Source organism: Dermacentor albipictus, chromosome 8 (genome assembly GCF_038994185.2).
Source record: "Dermacentor albipictus isolate Rhodes 1998 colony chromosome 8, USDA_Dalb.pri_finalv2, whole genome shotgun sequence".
NCBI lineage: Eukaryota > Metazoa > Arthropoda > Arachnida > Ixodida > Ixodidae > Dermacentor > Dermacentor albipictus.
The window spans coordinates 54,416,344-54,436,755 of NC_091828.1; the positions used below are offsets into that span (position 1 = coordinate 54,416,344).

The 20,412-nt window shown below is 48.0% G+C and overlaps 1 protein-coding gene across 1 annotated transcript in view; it reads left to right on the forward strand.

Annotated features, from left to right (window-relative positions):
* Positions 1–18,666, forward strand: part of LOC139048682 (uncharacterized) — a 95,150-nt gene extending 76,484 nt beyond the window's left edge. Inside the window, exons 10-11 of the mRNA XM_070523173.1 lie at positions 2,354–2,476; positions 18,228–18,666. Of these exons, the coding sequence (XP_070379274.1) occupies positions 2,354–2,476; positions 18,228–18,443 (339 nt within the window). The 3' untranslated portion in view covers positions 18,444–18,666. The remainder of the gene's footprint in view (positions 1–2,353; positions 2,477–18,227) is intronic.
* The last annotated feature ends 1,746 nt before the right edge of the window (positions 18,667–20,412 follow it).

Consider the following 20,412-nt stretch of genomic DNA (forward strand, 5'->3'; position numbering starts at 1 on the left):
TCACTTAACCGCGTCAACTGCCGCATCTCTATATGCGCAAAAGTGTTGTTACCATCGACAGGTACATCGTGGAATGCTAGACCATCAATTTTGCTGTAACGATATCCCTATTTAATAAGAAATTCAGAAATAGACAACGGTGACCGGGGACACTGCAGGTTGTGACTGCTAATTTCGACAGTTGTCTCTTGCTCTTTACAGTTTTGAGCTCGCATATAATTCGTGCGTTCAATGCAAAATAGCTACATAAACACTCGTGGGTGAGTCTTGATCCGGACAGTATACTGGCTTCTCACGGCAGCGCTGTACCAGATCAATGAGACCCGAGCGAGAAAGCTTTTCACGCAACTTTGCGGAACAATCCAAAACTTCTTTTCCGCTTCGCATAAGCTTGTGCAATATTTCTGGGAAATTAACTAATGTGTCAGTGTAACCGCACATGCAAGTCCACAGGACTGTGTGCCCCATCTTACCAAATAAAACAAAGCGGATACGCAGCCATTCCCGCAGATGGTATGATTTTGATCAGCGGCCGATTTTGAGGAGGCCGGTCGACGTTATTTGCTGGTGCCGCGTCGTCACGGCACAATTATAACAATTGGCCACGTCGACTTTAATACCGGTGTCGGTGCTATCAGTATAGCCGGCTTCAGAGAAGCACGACTGAATACCGCGCAAGAGAAAAGTACAGTGTACACCACCGATGCGAAGCTGACATTTTAAAGGGCCGCGACGGAAAGTGCTTCTGTTGCGACTTCAGAACTCTTGGCCGTCGCGACCGAATGTTTCTGTTGCGACGTCAGAATTGCTGTCGTAACGTCAGAAATGTCTGACGCAGCTACAGAAACGTTAGGAACTTCTGTCGTACAACAGAAATTTCTGTATTTGCAGCAGGAATTCCTGTTGTCTTTTTCAACTGGGCAGGACCGGGAATCGGTTTGAAATTCGCAGCTAGCATATCGCAGTTTGGTCTGTGAATGTTCCGAGGTGTTCACGCAACTTCTGCAGAGCTTGATAATGTGCCAATTTAGCACTAGGGGTTAAATTGTCAGGATGTCGAACAATAAAAAAGCTCCTCCCCAGTTATATTCAAGCATTAAACTGGTATGCACGATGCCATCCAGTATAGTTGCCAGAAAGCTCCAGATTAAACCAGCTTTTGTGACAAACAGGCGACCCTATATGGTGCCACTGCGTCCAGTATAAGCCAGTTTAGTTGCAAACAGGGCCCCTGTTAAGACCCATTTCTGCGTGAACTGGTCATGCCTATACCTGCTTGCATGCCAAACGGGACCCCGTTCAGACCTGTTCGTGTGTGAACTGGTCCTGTTTATACCTCTTTGCATGCCAAACGGGACCCCGTTCAGACCTGTTCGTGTGTAAACTGGTCCAGTTTATACCTGTTTGCATGCCAAACGGGACCCGGTTCAAACCTGTTCATGTGTAAACTGGTCCAGTTTATACCTGTTTGCATGCCAAACGGGACCCCGTTCAAACCTGTTCATGTGTAAACTGGTCCTGTTTATACCTGTTTGTTCCTAAACAGGTCCCTGTTAGAACCAGTTTAAACCTGTATAACCCAGTTTGAATTTAAATAGGATTTTCCAATAGGGCTGGCGAGGAGGAATGCCCCTGCCTTTAGTTTTATTTTACATTATGGGGTTTCGCGTGCCAAAATCACTTTCTGATTATGAGGCACGCCGTAGTGGAGGACTCCGGAAATTTCAAGCACCTGTGGTTCTTTAACGCGCGCCTAAATCTAAGTACACGGGTGTTTTCGCATTTCGCCCCCATAGAAATTCGGTCGCCTTGACCCGGATTCGATCCCGCGACCTCGTGCGCATCACCCTAACACCATAACCTCTGAGCAACCTTTTTTTTATTCAGGGGGCTCAAACGCTTCTGCTCTCACACGCCACGCGGTTTCTTACGCGGCAGTGCCCCTGGATGGCAGAGCGTGTCCAGAAAGAAGCGCGAGGAGCCCGGTTGCCGCGGGTGGCGCGTTTCTAAGCGTTCGCAAGCATCTGCACGCCGTGCGTTTCGGAGGCCACGCGCAGGCTTCGCGGTGGCGGCGATAGATGGCGCCGAGTGTCCTTAGGGAATCGGGAAAGACGAGACCCGCTCAGGTACATGCCTCGTACGTACTTCTTTCCGAAGGTGGCAATACGTTTTGTGCTTGTATTGATACAAAGCTAACGCATCAATGTCGGCTGTCATAGTGGCCTCGGTTGTGCCAAAAATATTTTTGTTCTATAAGAGAGACAAACGCCAATCAGCAGCCAAGGGGTCATACCTGCCCCGTACGGTTGCATCGAAGGCCTGAACTTTCCCCGACCCCTGTCCTCTGACGCAGCGCTGCCCCTCTTCCGGCCGATGGACGTACCGTTTTCGAGACGACGTGCTCGGCGAGTATAGCTACGACACTGTCGGGGGCCTCACGATGGTGTTCGACTCAGAAATATCCATGAAAAGAAAGGTAAGCTTGTGTCATTCCTCCTAGTCTGCTCTTGGAAAACGAAACCGCGTGGGCTTTAGTCATTTCACAAAAATAAATGTCGTCAGACCCAAGGACGATATATATATATATATATATATAAAAAGACCTGTAGTTGAGATGGAGCCTTCAGATTGAAGCTAAGCCGTCACCATCCTATTCAAGGCTTTAAAAGACGTCAAGCCGCAGCAGAAAGTAGGAAACGCTTTCTTGATGCTTCCTGCGTGTTTAAGATGGCCAATGTCTTTGTGTCACTTCTTTTAGGAGGAAAGCTGAATGTGTCGCCAAATTTAATAGGACGTCATATTATCTATACTCAGCCCAAGGTAATATTTTAGCTTGAATCAATGAAGTATTATTTTCCATTTAGGCTACCAACTTAAGCTAATAACAGACTCCAGCTGGCACGGCGCTTTTTCACACGTGAAGTTAGGCCACGCGCTTGCTTGGTTTCTGCTGGTGTATAGTTGCATGGGCGGCCACTCCAGAATATGTATTGCTATCTGATAGCAAATAGCATGGCCCTCAAGGCGAATTATCGGCATCGGCGTCGCGGAAGTGTTCCATATATATATATATATATATATATATATATATATATATATATATATATATATATATATATATATATATATATATATATATATATATATATATATATATATATATATATATATATATTGTCACAGACAAAGCCACAAAGGACTTCGGTCGACGCTGGAGATCTCTTTATTGATCGCTGTCCTGGCACCTTCGTCGTTCTCTTCTTCTGCGAGCCACCCAACATGCCTAGCATGTGGCACCGAATTCCACCGTGTGGCTGTCAGCTGTGTCGAGGTCGTGGCATTACCCCCCTCCCTAGGAGCATCGTCTCGATGCGGAACATTGATGCACTGGAGATTGCCACGGGGATACTGTTAAGAGAGACGCAGATGGTGAGAGAGGTGCGGAGCTTTGCGTTCAGCGGCTGTTGTATAACTTCAGTCGAGAGACGTGAACGACATCGGACAGGGGTGGGCGTCGGGGACGGTGCGTGGTGCCTTCTCCTTCAGGAATCACTTCGTATGTGACGTCGCCGAGTCGTTGAACGATCCTGTAAGGTCCAAAGTAGCGGCCCAAAAGCTTCTCCGACCGACCACGCTGGCGGATCGGTGTCCACACCCATACTCTGTCACCGGGTTGATAAGTGACGTCGCGGTGACGAAGATTGTAGCGGTCGGCGTCATTTTGTTGTTGGTAGCGGATACGCATTCGTGCGAGCTGGCGCGCCTCTTCGGCGCATCGAGCAAATTCGGCAGCATCAGTCACAACATTAGAGCAGTAGGTGGGTAAAAGCATTGCGTCCAACGTTGTGACAGCTTCCCGGCCGTGCACCAAGCGAAAAGGGGTGAAGCCGGTAGTTTCTTGAACGGCAGTATTGTATGCAAACGTGACATATGGGAGAACGTCGTCCCAGTTCTTGTGGTCGACGTCAACATACATAGAAATCATATCAGCGATCGTTTTGTTTAGCCTTTCTGTGAGCCCATTCGTCTGGGGATGGTATGCAGTGGTTTTGCGGTGAACTGTACCACTGAGAAGCATGATATCTTCTGTGAGCTTCGCTGTAAATGCTGTGCCCCGGTCGGTTATAACCACTCTAGGGGCACCGTGGCGGAGTACGATACCATGTACAAAGAAGGTCGCAATATCATTAGCGGTGCCTCGTGGGAGAGCTCTGGTTTCAATGTATCGTGTAAGGTAGTCTGTGGCAACAGCAATCCAGCGGTTACCAGCCCTCGACGTGGGGAATGGTCCAAGCAAATCTATGTCAACCTGCTGAAAAGGGATCCTCGGAGGATCCACGGGATGGAGAAGTCCAGCAGGACGCACGGGTGGTGTCTTGCGTCTCTGGCAGTCGCGGCATGTCTTCACGTATTGCTTTACGTCACGGCGAAGGTTAGGCCAGAAGTACTTTTGGCGTATGCGTGAAAACGTCCGTGTGAAGCCCAAGTGGCCCGAAGATGGCTCGTCGTGAGAGGCCCGCAGGATGTCGTCACGTAGTGAAGACGGCACTACAAGGAGGCAGGCGGTTGCGGTCGAGTGAAAACCTAATTTGTAGAGCACGCCATCGCGGAGAAAGAAGGAGGATAACTTGCGCATAAACATACGAGGCGGCTCTGGTAGACGGTTCTCAAGGTAGTCGATGAGCGGCCGGAGTTCTGAATCATCGCGCTGTTGCTTGCTGATGTCTGATGCTGTGATAATGGACAGAAATGCGTCCTCTTCATCAAAGTCGTTTGGCGACGGTTGAAGTGGAGCACGTGACAGGCAGTCGGCGTCGGTGTGTATACGCCCGGACTTGAATACTATCGTCATATCGTATTCTTGCAAGCGAAGACTCCAGCGTGCAAGACGGCCAGATGGATCCTTCAGATTGGCGAGCCAGCACAATGAATGGTGATCTGTCACAACTCGAAACGATCGGCCGTACAAATATGGTCGGAACTTAGTAATTGCCCACACCACAGCCAAGCATTCCTTTTCCGTAGTGGAATAGTTCCTTTCAGCTGGAGACAAAGTGCGGCTTGCGTATGCAATCACGCGTTCGGCTCCATCCTGCCACTGGACGAGGATGGCACCCAGGCCAACGTTGCTGGCATCCGTGTGCAACTCGGTTTCACTGTCTTCGTCAAAGTGTCCTAGAACAGGAGGTGTGCGCAGACGTTTCCGGAGTTCACAGAAGGCTTCTTGTTGGTCCTGCTCCCAGACAAACGGAACATTATCCTTAGTCAACCGTTGCAAAGGTTCGGCTATCCGTGAAAAGTTAGCCACGAAGCGTCGATAATATGCGCAAAGCCCTAGAAAACGGCGGAGTTCGTGTTTGTTCGAAGGTGTTGGAAACGAAGCAACAGCAATGGTTTTGTCGGGGTCTGGTCGAATGCCTTCGTAGCTGATGACATGGCCTAAAAATTTAAGTTCGTCATACCCGAAATGGCATTTTTCAGGCTTTAAAGACAGACCAGCAGTACGAATTGCGGCAAGAACTGCTTGTAAACGCTGGATGTGCTGCTCAAAAGTTTCTGAGAACACAACGATATCATCTAAATAGACAAGGCATGACTGCCACTTGAGACCTGATAGAACCGTGTCCATCATGCGCTGAAAAGTAGCAGGCGCAGAGCACAATCCGAAAGGAAGGACCTTGAATTCGTAGAGTCCGTCAGGCGTAATAAATGCGGTTTTCTCACGGTCACGCTCATCAACCTCTATTTGCCAGTAGCCGCTGCGAAGGTCCATCGATGAGAAGTATCGAGCATGTCGAAGGCGGTCCAAAGAGTCGTCGATGCGGGGAAGGGGATAAACGTCCTTCTTCGTAACGTTGTTAAGCTTGCGATAGTCAACGCAAAAACGCAGTGTGCCGTCTTTCTTTTTCACCAGAACCACAGGTGACGCCCATGGACTGGTGGAGCGCTGTATGATATCGTCGGTAAGCATTTGTTGGACTTGATTTCGAATGGCGTCTTGCTCTTTACGAGAAACACGGTAGGCACGTTGGCGCACAGGTCTGTCATTGGGATTTGTAATAATTCTGTGTTTCGCAATAGGCGTTTGGTTGACCTTCGATGTTGAAGCGAAACAGTCCGCAAAAGACTGTAAAAGGCTCCAAATGCTAGCCTGTTGTTCAACTGATAATTTAGAATTCACATCAATATTGTTGTTGGCTGGTACGTCGCAGTTAGAATCTTCATCAGTGTGTCCTACAGTTAAACAAGCGGGAAAGTCACTGACCGGCTCCAAATAGGCAATGGCGGTTCGTGGGGCGAAGTGCTGGTATTCACGACTGAAATGGGTCACTAAAATCTGAGCAGTCCGTGACGACAGCTGCAAGATGCTGCGGGCTACGCAAACCTGTCGCGCCAACAAGACTGACAGATTGCCTTCAGCGATTCCGAGACGGGGAGGATCATCGTCTGTTTCTACGGTGATCAACGCAGTACTCCTGGGTGGTAAAGTAGCACAGTCACCCGAAACGCGTAACACCGTGGGCTGTGGGTGGTAGTCGCCCGAATGAGTTGCGTGTTCGCTGGAAAAAGTGACAAGTAACTCGCGAAGGTTGATGATTGCGCCGTACTCCCGAAGAAAGTCCATGCCGAGTATGACCTGCCTGGAGCACTCTGCCAGTATAATAAATGAACCGACAAATGTGGCCTCACGAATTCGTATCCTCGCAGTGCATTTGCCGATCGGCGTGAGAACATGACCGCCGGCTGTACGGAGTTTAAGTCCTGGCCATGGTGTCGTCACCTTGCGAAGTGCAGTAACCAGTTGTCCGCTCATGACAGAATAATCGGCACCAGTATCGACAAGAGCGGTTACCGGGTGGTTATCTACAGAAACAAGTATGTCGGCTGAAACAGGTTCACGGTTTTCGCAGGAAGGTGTCGAAGGTACGCAGTCGTCGTTGTCGTCATCGTTATCGTCGTCGTCGTCGACGCCGTCGTCGGGGGGTCGCAGCGGAGGATCTTTCGAAGTGCGTTGGACAGCGGCCCCACCCCCAGAGGTCGCTGTTCTTAGTTTCCCCGACTTGGGCTCGTGGCCCGGTTGCCCACGGAAGCGGAGAACGTAGTGTAGCGGCTAGGTGACGCCGATCGTCGAGGAGGTGGTGATCGTGACTGGCGCCTCTGCGGAGACGGAGATCGGGTCGTTGGCAGGGACTGTTCAACCGGTGGAAACTGCGCGTACGGCAACGAAGGTTGACTGGCCAGATATTGCTGGATTTCTCTCGGGCGCTCTCCCTCACGTGGGCGACGAGCGCCGGGGTGATAGCCCTGGAGTCCTATTCGTCGGTAGTAGCAGGCACGGTACAAGTGGCCCGCTTCGCCACAGTGGAAGCAGAGTGGCTGATAGTCCGGTGTGCGCCACACGTCTGACTTTCGCGTATTGATTCGGGGGCTCGTGGACCCGTATATATTTGTACGTGAAGCTTGGCCCTGGAAGTGGCACAGCGGTTCTTCAGAAGAAGGTGGGTTACGGTGGTTCCCGGGTTGCGATGGTAGCCTCACTGCTTGTGCATAAGTCAGTACGGGGGTGGCTTCAGGTCTGGTTTGCACGAATGGCTGTGCCGCCTGGCGGACTTCTTCGCGGACGATATCTGTGAGGGACGTTAGGGTCGGTTGAAATCGTGCTCCCTGTAGTCGATCGAGCTCCTCACGCACGACACTACGCACAAGCTCTCGAAGCGCATTGGTGTCATAGGGCAACGAGAGAGAAGACGCTGATCCCAGGCTGATTTGGCGATCGTAGGCTGAGGAACGTTGCTGAAGGGCTCGCTCCATTGTCGTAGCCTCACTGACGAACTCAGCTACTGTACCTGGAGGCCTTCGCATCAGTCCAGCAAACAGCTGTTCTTTCACTGCACGCATCAGCAGGCGTACTTTCTTCGCTTCTGTCATGCCAGGGTCAGCACGCTTGAAAAGCCGCGACATGTCCTCGACGAACATGGCGACGCTTTCGTTCGGCCTTTGAACCCTGTTCTGAAGGGCTTGCTCTGCTCGTTCTTTTCTTGCGGGGCTGCTGTACGTATCGCGTATCTGCTGCTGAAATTCTTGCCAGGTGGTAATGGATGGCTCGTGGTTAGCGAACCATGTTCGGGCAGAGTCCTCTAGGGCGAAGTACACGTTCCGTAGCTTTTTCTGCTCGTCCCAATAATTGACGTCAGCCACACGATCAAAGTCGTCAAGCCAGTCTTCCACGTCCTCAAAAGGCTCACCATGGAACGGCCGCGGCCAGCGTGGGGTGTGGAGAACCAGCGACGCAGGAGGCTGTCCCGTACCGTACGTCTCCTGTGTCTGGCTTGCGGTTGTGGTGGACATCCTCGGCAGATCTTGCAGGCCGTATTCCGGAGGCAGTCTTTGAAGCCGTCGGCTTTTGCGTAGGTTGTCCACTTCCAGTTCCTGGGGGTCAGAGTACATAGACGCGTACCCAGCACGTCCACCAGTTTGTCACAGACAAAGCCACAAAGGACTTCGGTCGACGCTGGAGATCTCTTTATTGATCGCTGTCCTGGCACCTTCGTCGTTCTCTTCTTCTATATGTATATATATATATATATATATATATATATATATATATATATATATATATATATATATATATATATACATACATACATACATACATACACGTGCTACATAAATGTGTCTTTCCGAACGTGAAAGAAGCCCGCGAATACAATTAATATGCCTCGAGCGGCCAGTCGCGCTCCAATTCGATCAGGTCCGTGGGACTTACCCTTGCTGAGATCCTGTATAGCCACATATATTTATTATATATATATAGGCATCCGCGTCGCGCAATCAAGCATGCTCAGTGTACTGCGGTGAAGTATACCAAGATTTCAAAGCGGTAACTGTCAAAGGATATGGTGTGAAATACGTGCGCACCTGCCGTCACGTCTCCTGTCGCAGTACAAACGCGGAGACACCGAAAAAGTGTACCGGCAGGCCTTCAGAGCTATTTCGCACGCGGTTGTAGCGATCTGAGCCCCTGTTTCGCCCACATAGAGCGCCCCGTATATGAGCTAGACATCGTAAAAGCCGGGATTAGTAACACGCGCTCCTTCATTATTTACCCTTGCGCACAAGCACCTCAGAATCGCTACGAATCTGCACCACGTAGCCAATATCAGTGTTACTGTACAGCTTTCACAACAGTCTACTGCTATGAAATTGCATGACGACCTTTGTTTTTTAGCATACAGATATTTTCCGGATTCATCAGCAGGGTGTAGTGTATTGCCAGTGTAGCTGTTACAGCTCTCACAACGATCTACGGCTCAGATTGAATGCCGCCGCACCTTTCACATACTTCACGTACTACTTCACATACTTGACATACATACTTTCACATATAGAGTACAAAACGTAAATTTCATACCCCCAAATCTCCAAGTGTGTTAATTGTATGCTGAGTTACATTAAGAACTAATGCATCGGCACGGCAGCTGAATTCATAAACTGTTCCGTTCCCGCGATTCCCCTGAATTGTGTGGTATGCTCAACGACACTAATCGGCAATTCATCGGCACGACGTAATGCTTTGCCATTAAAGTCATCCTAGAAAACGCCTCACGCCCAAACGTATCCCCGCTGCGACCATCAGAATTTGAGCTACCGCCGAAAAAAGAAAGCAACAACCTCGCATCGGCACGGCAGTCGAATTCATAAACTGTATCCGTTGCCGCGAATCTCAAAATAAAGTGCATTCATTCGTTCATCCTGAAGTGTGCGGTATGCTGACCTTGCTCAACGACACTAATGAACAATACGTCGGCATGATGTAATGCTTTGCCACTAAAGTCATCCGAGAAGACACCTCACTTCCAAACGTATCCCACTGCGACTATAAAAATTTAACATGCTACCCTCGCAACGAAATAGCAACGAACTCACCTCGGACACGGCTTTTTCATTTTGCCGGCCACGCATTCTGTCTGCCAGCTCGATAGGGACAAACGGAGCTAACAACTCTCTTCCCCGTAGTACCTAGGCGAAGAGAAATGTCAAGGACCGAAAGTCCTCACGTTTCTCTCTCGCAACTACTGCTTTTCGCGCGAGCGCATAAAGAGCGGAGAAATCCAATTATGATGTGCTCGTCTAAGAGCGTGGGAACAGGAGAGAGAGAGAGAGAGACAGAGAGAGACAGATCCATGATGGGAAACAGTGCCGAACGCTTGCCTAAAGTCCAACAACTCTGCTAACGACATTAGGCAAAATCTAGCAGGTGGTTAAAATTCACTTGTAACCCCACTGAATAGGGGAATGTCGAGGCGGGCTAGCATTTGCCACCTCCTCTTTTTTATTGTTTACTGAGGTGTACTTTAAGAATGGCTGGAACCCATTCCTTTCAGTCTAGTCTGTAATCACTAAACTGATAAATCAGCAAGACTCCGTACGATGCAACGCTAGTCTGGGCCGTAGCCGTCTGGCGGTCGAATAGTGAGACTCGGTTGGTCGTATGTAGGGACAGTTGTCCTAGACTCTAACCTGGGAAATGTCGAAGAATAAGGCGCTGTTGTGTGTTCCTCACCAGTGTTCTGCAAACTCTGAATTTGACGGGGTAAATATTTTCGCGCCAATATATCTCCAAGTTTTGTTACCTCCAAAAACGCATCCTGCTTCGTCAACGCCGATTATCACCTTCAAGAGACTTGATCAACTTTAAGGAGATACAATAAACCTCACTGGGCTTTCAAGCACTATATCGTCCTCAACAGACATCAATGACAAAAACGTACCATCAAGGCCATTTTCTCCTTGCATATTTTGTCTCATCAAGGTTCGATAGTATTCCACAAAGCATTTCTCAACTTGCTTCTGGTCCTGCTTAACTTCTCGGTATCGAGTTTTTTTATTTGTTTCCGTGCAGCGTATCCTTTTTTTGAATCACTTGGCGCACGTTTCGTAAGCGCTTCAGGAAACCATAATCGCTCAGCACGCGCGCGAATGGCCGCACCGTGATACTTGCCCTTATCTATCATATGTAGCTGCGCTTTCACGTTTCTTATTTCGTCACTGAAGTTCCCGGGCTGGTCACTCTCGACAAGAAGTTTACTTAAGATCGCAGACTTTCTTTCTTGTATTTAGCTCTTACGTAAGACGCACGCTCTTTCTATAGCGTTTATTTCATTCTTAAAGTTTTCCCACATTAGGGGGGGGGGCAATAGCGCTTGGGTGGTCCTCGTGTTGTAGTTGTTTTTCTTTCTTAGCTACGTTTGCATTGAATCCTTCATCCGTAAGTAGTCTCTCGTTCAGCTTCTAGGTTTCCCAATTAAACATTCGTTTTCCTTATAGTGATGGCGACTAAGTTGTGGTCACGGAAGGGTACGTGTATTACGCCGTAATCTGCATTACACCGTAACCTAGTAGTAACGCACTTTGGTCCCGTACTAGTGTTCGCTTAACTAGATCGTCAGGCCGGCATGAACAAATAATGTCACCCACTAACATTACTATTTGCTCAGTTAACGTGCAATGATTCCCTGCAGGGGCGTCTGCGTCAGCAGGCGTTTGGTGTGTTGCGACACCACGTACCCGAGCACATGAGGGTTGGACCCTTCCGCGTGTAGCCGTGCGCGGCTTAGCCGTGTCTGGGCAAAAGGGGATCCTGGGGGTTGAGCTGAAGCTGGGTGTTAGGACCTTTAAGGCCCCCCGGCGGAGGCAACACACCTCTTCGGCCTCGGCTTCACATAGACGGCACCTCCAGACTGACTCACCTGGAGGAAATCGGCAGTCGCCTTTTCCTGTCCACCTCTCCATTCTTCGTCTTTCTCTCCCACTTTTCTATCTCTCCTGTCTTCTATTCACTTCTTATTACTTCCTTATTTCCTGGCGGCAAGGGTTAACCTTGTGTAATATATCCAGTCTTGGGTATATATATTAGGTTATAGTGGGATTGTACCGCTGGCGTACGCAGAATAGAATGTTTCTAATCCTGTGACGTCCCCAGGTTGGGATCCGAGGTGGGCGGCGGGCATTCCTGCCGAGAACAGTAATTCTATATATGGTTTCAAATTTCCCCCACTCCTTGATCGCTCCCTGAAGAGGGGGCGCACCGATGAAACATTCAACTTTTTGTTCAAACCAAAAGAAATATTTCCCAACTACCACGTAATACATAGCCAACACGAAACAAAGACAGTCCGTACAATATCCCCGTTTGTGATCGCAATATGTCTGACAGAAGCAATCGGTTCTGGTTACAAAGTAACTAAGATGGGACAGGCCGGACAGGCCGCCATAGGAATATGAACCTGGCAACGTTTAACGCTAGAACGTCATCTAGTGAGGCGAGTCTAGCAGTGCTATTGGAGGAATTAGAGGGTAGTAAATGGGATATAATAGGGCTCAGCGAAGTCAGGAGGCCAAAAGAAGCATATACAGTGCTAAAAAGCGGGCACGTCCTGTGCTACCGGGGCTTAGATGAGAGAAGGGAACTAGGCGTCAGATTCCTGATTAATAAGAATATAGCTGGTAACATACAGGAATTTTATAGCATTAACGAGAGGGTGGCAGGTCTTGTTGTGAAACTTAATAAGAGGTACAAAATGAAGATTGTACAGGTCTACGCCCCTACATCCAGTCATGATGACCAGGAAGTCGAAAGCTTCTATGAAGACGTGGAATCGGCGATGGGTAGAGTGAAAACTAAATACACTATACTAATGGGTGACTTTAATGCCAAGGTAGGCAAAAAGCAGGCTGGAGACAAGGCAGTGGGGGAATATGGCATAGGCACTAGGAATATCAGGGGGGGGAGTTATTGGTAGAGTTTGCGGTACAGAATGATATGAGGATAATGAATACCTTCTTCCCCAAACGGGATAGCCGAAAGTGGACGTGGAGGGGCCCGAACGGCGAGACTAGAAATGAAATAGACTTCATACTCTGCGCTCACCCTGGCATCATAAAAGATGTGGACGTGCTCGGCAAGGTGCGCTGCAGTGACCACAGGATGGTAAGAACTCGAATTAGCCTAGACCTGAGAAGGGAACGGAAGAAACTGGTACATAAGAAGCCGATCAATGAGTTAGCGGTAAGAGAGAAAATAGAGCTATTCCAGATCAAGCTACAGAACAGGTATTCGGCTTTAACTCAGGAAGAGGACCTTAGTGCTGAAGCAATGAACGACAATCTTGTGGACATCATTAAGGATTGTGCAATGGAAGTCGGTGGTAACTCCGTTAGGCAGGATACCAGTAAACTATCGCAGGAGACGAAAGATCTGATCAAGAAACGCCAATGTATGAAAGCCTCTAACCCTACAGCTAGAATAGAACTGGCAGAACTTTCGAAGTTAATCAACAAGCGTAAGACAGCTGACATAAGGAAGTATAATATGGATAGAATTGAACATGCTCTCAGGAACGGAGGAAGCCTAAAAACAGTGAAGAAACTAGGAATTGGGAAGAATCAGATATATGCGTTAAGAGACAAAGCCGGCAATATCATTACTAATATGGATGAGATAGTACAAGTGGCTGAGGAGTTCTATAGAGATTTGTACAGTACCAGTGCCACCCACGACGATAATGGAAGAGAAAATAGTGTAGAGGAATTCGAAATCCCACAGGTAATGCCGGAAGAAGTAAAGAAAGCCTTGGGAGATATGCAAAGGGGGAAGGCAGCTGGGGAGGATCAGGTAACAGCAGATTTGTTGAAGGATGGTGCGCAGATTGTTCTAGAGAAACTGGCCACCCTGTATACGCAATGCCTTATAACGTCGAGCGTACCGGAATCTTGGAAAAATGCTCACATAATCCTAATCCATAAGAAAGGGGACGCCAAAGACTTGAAAAATTATAGACCAATCAGCTTACTCTCCGTTGCCTACAAACTATTTACTAAGGTAATCGCAAATAGAATCAGGAACACCTTAGACTTCTGTCAAGCAAAGGACCAGGCAGGATTCCGTAAAGGCTACTCAACAATAGATCATATTCACACTATCAATCAGGTGATAGAGAAATGTGCGGAATATAACCAACCCTTATATATAGCTTTCATTGATTACGAGAAAGCATTTGATTCTGTCGAAACCTCAGCAGTCATGGAGGCATTACGGAATCAGGGTGTAGACGAGCCATATGCAAAAATACTGAAAAATATCTATAACGGCTCCACAGCCACCATAGTCCTCCATAAAGAAAGCAACAAAATCTCAATAAAGAAAGGCGTCAGGCAGGGAGATACGATCTCTCCAATGCTATTCACAGCGTGTTTACAGGAGGTATTCAGAGACTTGGATTGGGAAGAAATGGGGATAAAAGTTAATGGAGAATACCTTAGTAACTTGCGATTCGCTGATGATATTGCCTTGCTTAGTAACTCAGGGGACCAACTGCAATGCATGCTCACTGACCTGGAGAGGCAAAGGAGAAGAGTGGGTCTAAAAATTAATCTGCAGAAAACTAAAGTAATGTTTAACAGTCTCGGAAGAGAACAGCAGTTTACAATAGGCAGCGAGGCACTGGAAGTCGTAAGGGAATACATCTACTTAGGGCAGGTAGTGACTGCGGATCCGGATCATGAGACAGAAATAATTAGAAGAATAAGAATGGGCTGGGGTGCGTTTGGCAGGCATTCTCAGATCATGAAAAGCAGGTTGCCATTATCCCTCAAGAGAAAAGTGTATAATAGCTGTGTCTTACCAGTACTCACCTACGGGGCAGAAACCTGGAGGCTTACGAAAAGGGTTCTACTCAAATTGAGGACGACGCAACGAGCTATGGAAAGAAGAATGATAGGTGTAACGTTAAGGGATAAGAAAAGAGCAGATTGGGTGAGGGAACAAACGCGAGTTAATGACATCTTAGTTGAAATCAAGAAAAAGAAATGGGCATGGGCAGGACATGTAATGAGGAGGGAAGATAACCGATGGTCATTAAGGGTTACGGACTGGATTCCAAGGGAAGGGAAGCGTAGCAGGGGACGGCAGAAAGTTAGGTGGGCGGATAAGATTAAGAAGTTTGCAGGGACGGCATGGCCACAATTAGTACATGACCGGGATTGTTGGAGAAATATGGGAGAGGCCTTTGCCCTGCAGTGGGCGTAACGAGGCTGATGATGATGATGATGATGAAGATGGGAAGCGGCGACCTTCTTCTGGATGTACGTGACAAGCTCCAATACAGCAAACTGGCGAAACTTGTTGCGTTTGGTGACATCCCTGTATCTGTGGGCCCGCACCGGTCTATGAACACTGTGCGTGGTGTCATTTCTGATGACGACCTCATTGATCTTAGTGAGAGCGAGCTGTTGGACGGATGGCAAGACCAAATCGTGATAAAGGTGCAACGAATTAGGTTAAGGCGTGACGACAAGGAAATTCAAACAAAGCATCTAATAATAACATTTGGAACAAGTGAACTACCTGATTCATTAGAGTCGGGATATTGTAAACTACGAGTACGACCGTACATGCCCAATCCGCGCCGATGCTTCAAGTGTCAGCGTTTTGGGCATGGGTCTCAGAGCTGCCGAGGGCGTGCCACTTGTGCAAAATGTGCATCTAAAGACCACGCTTCAGACAACTGTTCTTCTCCAACCCACTGCACTAACTGTGATGGAGACCACCCCGCCAATTCGCGATCGTGCCCGTCATAGAAGAAAGAAAAACAAATAATCGAACTCAAGGTAAAACTAAACATCACTTTTCCAGAAGCGCGCAAGCGTTTTAGTGTCCACAATCAATCGAATCCGTCCTACAGTGATGTGACGCGCCCGGGAGCAGCGCCACATCATCTGGCGGCCGCGCAAGTCACACGGAGTGTGACGGCGCTTACGCCATCAGCCCCCTGGCGGGAGCAGCCACTGCTCTTCCGCCCCCTACCACGAAGGGCCAGCAGACTTCCGAGCCTGCCGGTCCCCGGGCAACTGCCGTCCAGACAGGCCCGAAAAACCCCCGCGCGTGTCCGCTGAGCGGCCATCATCCAGCGCCTCTGATGAGGCGCTGGATACCGTGTTCCGTTGTTACCGTGTTCAACGTTGTTCGTCCTGAAGTTTATATCACTTTATATTCTGGTGAAGCAGAAATAGCGTACCGAGAACCACGGCTCTTATGGGCCGCTGGTAACGCTCCTGCGGAGCTCATCATTCCGCGTCCATAAGCTAGCGCGCCCGGAAGTGAAATCCAGGCCACACATGCGTGCAAGAAGAAGCGGAGTATAGAACACCCTCAGGAATTTTTCTACGTGCAAAACTCTGCATTGAGACACTTGGTGCGTTTTGCGAACGTCAACGGTTTCCCCTCGGTCTGACTTCTTGGGCCTTCGAGGAGCCCCGCAGGGGCGTCTGCATCAGTGTATAGGCGTTTGGTGTGTTGGGACACCACGGACCCGAGCACACGAGGGCTGGATCCTCGCACGCCTAGTCGTGTGTGGTTTTGCAGTGTCTAGAGAAAAGGGGACCCTGGGGTTTGAGCCAATGCCGGATGTTTGGATCTTTATGGCCCCTCGACGGAGGCGGCACATCTCTTTGGCCTCTGCTTCACGTAGACGGCACCCTTGGACTGGCCCGCCCTGAGAAAATTAGTACTTAGCTTTTCCAGGCTTCATCTCCAGTTTTGGTCTTTCTCTCATACTTTACATCTGTCCTGTCTTCTCCTCGCTTCCTTCTGCTTCCAATTTTTCCAGGCAGCAAGGGTTAACCTTGTGTGTCATATTGGGTTAGTAGGAACATTAGCTAAGGCTTGCATGATCTCTTTTTCAGGCCCTGCAGCCTCCCTTTATGGGGCGCCGTGGTGGGTATACTCGCAGACAACGTTTTGTGGCTATGAGGCGAAAGCTACGTGAGCAAAGCGCATGCAAGTGAGAGCACCTGTGAAAAGAATCCCGCCTTCTAATCCACGGTAGTTTAAACTGGAGAAGACAAAACATAAACACCTTATTAGCAACAGTTCAATGAGACCACACCCCTCAGCGTAATGGTTTACTTACTTTGGGACCTTTTCCTGCCGCATCGGGCGAAACGCGATACCGTCGCTTGTGGAAGCTGCGTCGATTGAGCGTCTGCTCCGCGCTACTGAAATCACTGTCAAAGAGTGCCGTACTACTTGACGTGTTAGGACATGTGCAGCACCCACGCGTCTGCAGCATTCCCTTCGTAGCCACAGAAAGTTGTCAGCGAGTATAGCTGCCATTGCTGCCGAAAACGGAAGATTCTATTTGGCCATTTTCCTAGACTCCCTCATCGCCGTCAGAAACGAGGGGGCACCGCGAAATATTATTTTGTGGCCCCCAACGAGGAAACTTTCCAAGGTGTCATGCGATACATTCTGAATAAACAGAAGAGAGCGTGAGAGTCATCTCGCGTTGTTGCCAAATGTTCGATTCTATAGGAAGATGTTACGAGGCTACCAAGCGAGCTAGCGGCGACCTTCTCTTGGAACGGCAGGAGAGAAACAGTATGAAAATTTACAGAACCTTGTATCTTTTGGCAACACTCCAGTTACCGTGACCCCACACGCAGCTATGACGATCTGATGGAGTTGACTGAGGCCGAACCTTTGGGAGGCTGAAAGGAGCAAAGGAGGAAACAGGAAGTTTTAAAGGGCCCCTCACCAAGACTGGCCATCTTGAGCTGACAAGCGCAGAACATACATAGCCCGATAACGATCGTGTCTGCAACGTATCACATCACTATACGCGCCGCGGAAAGATCTGAAATTTCAAACCGAACACCGTTTTTCCTTCTCCTCGCGGCTGCCGCGCTCCAAGCCAGACGGTGACGTAAACGTGCCCCTGCGCCTACTTAATCGTGTCCGCAGTATGATGTCGCTGGTGGTGACACATGCGTTCGAGAATTATTCAAGACATCTGTTATATGTGCTATCTGTTGCTTGAATTGCTTCACCCTCTAGAAGGGTGATAGGTTTGCAACGGAACGAAGGTAATTTAGATATCACAGATTTGCTATTATCTTAGGTGGCAATTTTAACTACACTAATGCAATCGGGCAGCATCTCTCTATCTGCTAAATTTTACGTCCGTCCGTCCGTCCGTCCGTCCGTCCGTCCGTCCGTCCGTCCGTCCGTCCGCCCGCCGTCTGTCTGTCTGTCTGTCTGTCTGTCTGTCTGTCTGTCTGTCTGTCTGTCTGTCTGTCTGTCTGTCTGTCTGTCTGTCTGTCTCAACATTTCTACCGATGTCTCATCTCCGAATGTTATTTGCCGTTTGTTTTGTCTCTGCCACCATCAGATATGCGAGGCGAAGGCCGGTTACCCGGACGTCCCCTTCAGCATCGCCGCCTACGACGTCGAATACGACTCCGATCCTGCGGGCTGTCCGACTATGCAGATCGGCTTGGGTGCCTTCAGGCGTCTGAAGGCGCTGCGGCGGCTCAACGAGTTTATTGACAAAGAATTCAAAAACGCCTCCTACCTGCAAAAGTGCCTAGACGTGCCCGTCTCATGAAGAGATGCCTCCTTTCGCGACACCGACTTCGTCTCATCGCTCAAAACTTGTGTGACTTAACGAAAATAATTGTTCTTGTCATCCATGGCACTATGTGCACTATTTAAAATAGCGAGAGCGAATATATAGAAATGAGCATAACTGCAATGCTGTGAGCAAAAATTATGTTCCACTCTTTCTTGCTTTTAAGCAGAATATAAGTTTCTTCATCTTTTCGTCTTTATTTGCTGTATTTCTTTTTAAATTTACAGTGTGAAAGGACAAAACTGGTTCGCTTACCATTTCAATAGGCCCTAGCCCCCGTTAGAACACTGGCATAAACGTAAAACGCGGGAGCAATAATTTATCAACAATAAACAAAAATGACGAGTTGTCTCATACAAACTATAATACGAGCTCTAAACAAACTATGTAAAGAATCACGCGGTACGTTTTCTTGAACGACGTGAACATAATCATCCCTAGATGAGCATGAACATAATGATCATGAGCATAAACATAATATAGTACTGGTGAACTCGCTTAGTTTTATTTCCGATTGATCAGTGCCTCCTTCATAAAGCTTATTCAATTCACACGGAATGATACTGTTAAGTAGTGTTATATCACAGTTCGTGTCACAGTAAGAAACCATCAATTTTTCTGTTTTTCTCGTACCATACGCTTGTTCATTAAGACAATAGTTTGCTATATCAAGAGCAAGAATAGAACTGTATTACTTCATATAAATCAGTTCTTTGAATTACTTTGACTTACCATCGACGAGGGTGCTCTCCCAAGTGCCATTCAAATTATAATAACTGCCAGTAATTGTAATCTGACGCCACCGAAATTAATCTAAGTACCATTGAATTCAGTTCAGCACGCCAGGCGAAATATTCCAAACGCCAGTGAATTTAATCCAACCTAAAGCAATTCAACGTGCCCGTCTCGTGAGAACATGCCTCCTTTCGCGACACCGACTTCATCCGTCGCCCAAAACTTGTGTGACTTGATATTCTACAACTTGTGAATTTCAAGGCAACTGAAATTTTGTGAAAAAATTGGGCTAATGCCTTGAAAATAAACGGGCGAGATGAGAGACCAGTAGATTCCCTGCCACATCACTAACGACAACATTTGGAGGTGGTTTTCTTCTTTGTCATGAGAGCGACACATCAGATGACAATTCTCGAAATTAAGAGGAAATGTCAGCATTAGGGTCTTAAGAGATTTGAGGACACACGTGCGATTTGGTCATGGCTATCATGCGGAGCACTACAGTGATTTAATGATAATCACTTAGCGCTGCTAGGCTTCGGTCGCTAGCAAGTACGATTCACTATTTTACTGCAATATTCCTAGCCTCTAGTCAAACACCTCGTCATCAATACCACTAAAAGGCATATGAAATAACAATTACTTGCATATTACCCCTAACCGATCGGGTAGAGTCTGTGAAAATGCACTGCGAAGTTCTGCGGTCTCGCTATTTTTCACGACTTAATGACGTATAAAATGAAATGCCGTAAAGCGAGTGACTCAAGTATTCCTACTATGAACTCGTATGCTAAAGTGACTAGTGTCGATTATTGACCTATATTACTTTCACAGCAGCAGTTTTCATTCGTGAATGCCGTCATTGGTATGAATCAAGCTGTAAAATTTTGTATTACCACTGCTAACTGATAACCCGGAATTCTTAGTGATCACTAGTGTTGCGCTGACTGCGATGTTCTACTTTCATGGAGAAAAGTGCTATTGACATAAAATTAAACGTCATTCAGACTATGAATGAGCATGAATGAGCTGCCGCCATATGTAACTGATGATGCCGGGTGATTCGACATCACTAGTTGTAACTTGTAAGCTCAGTTCGGTGTTTTCGTACTTTCATACAGCGTAATATCATGGGTATGAAATTAAATGTTAGTCGAATAGCAATTTAAATTTGATATGCTAAGAATTTGTCACTAGTTATCGTGGATCA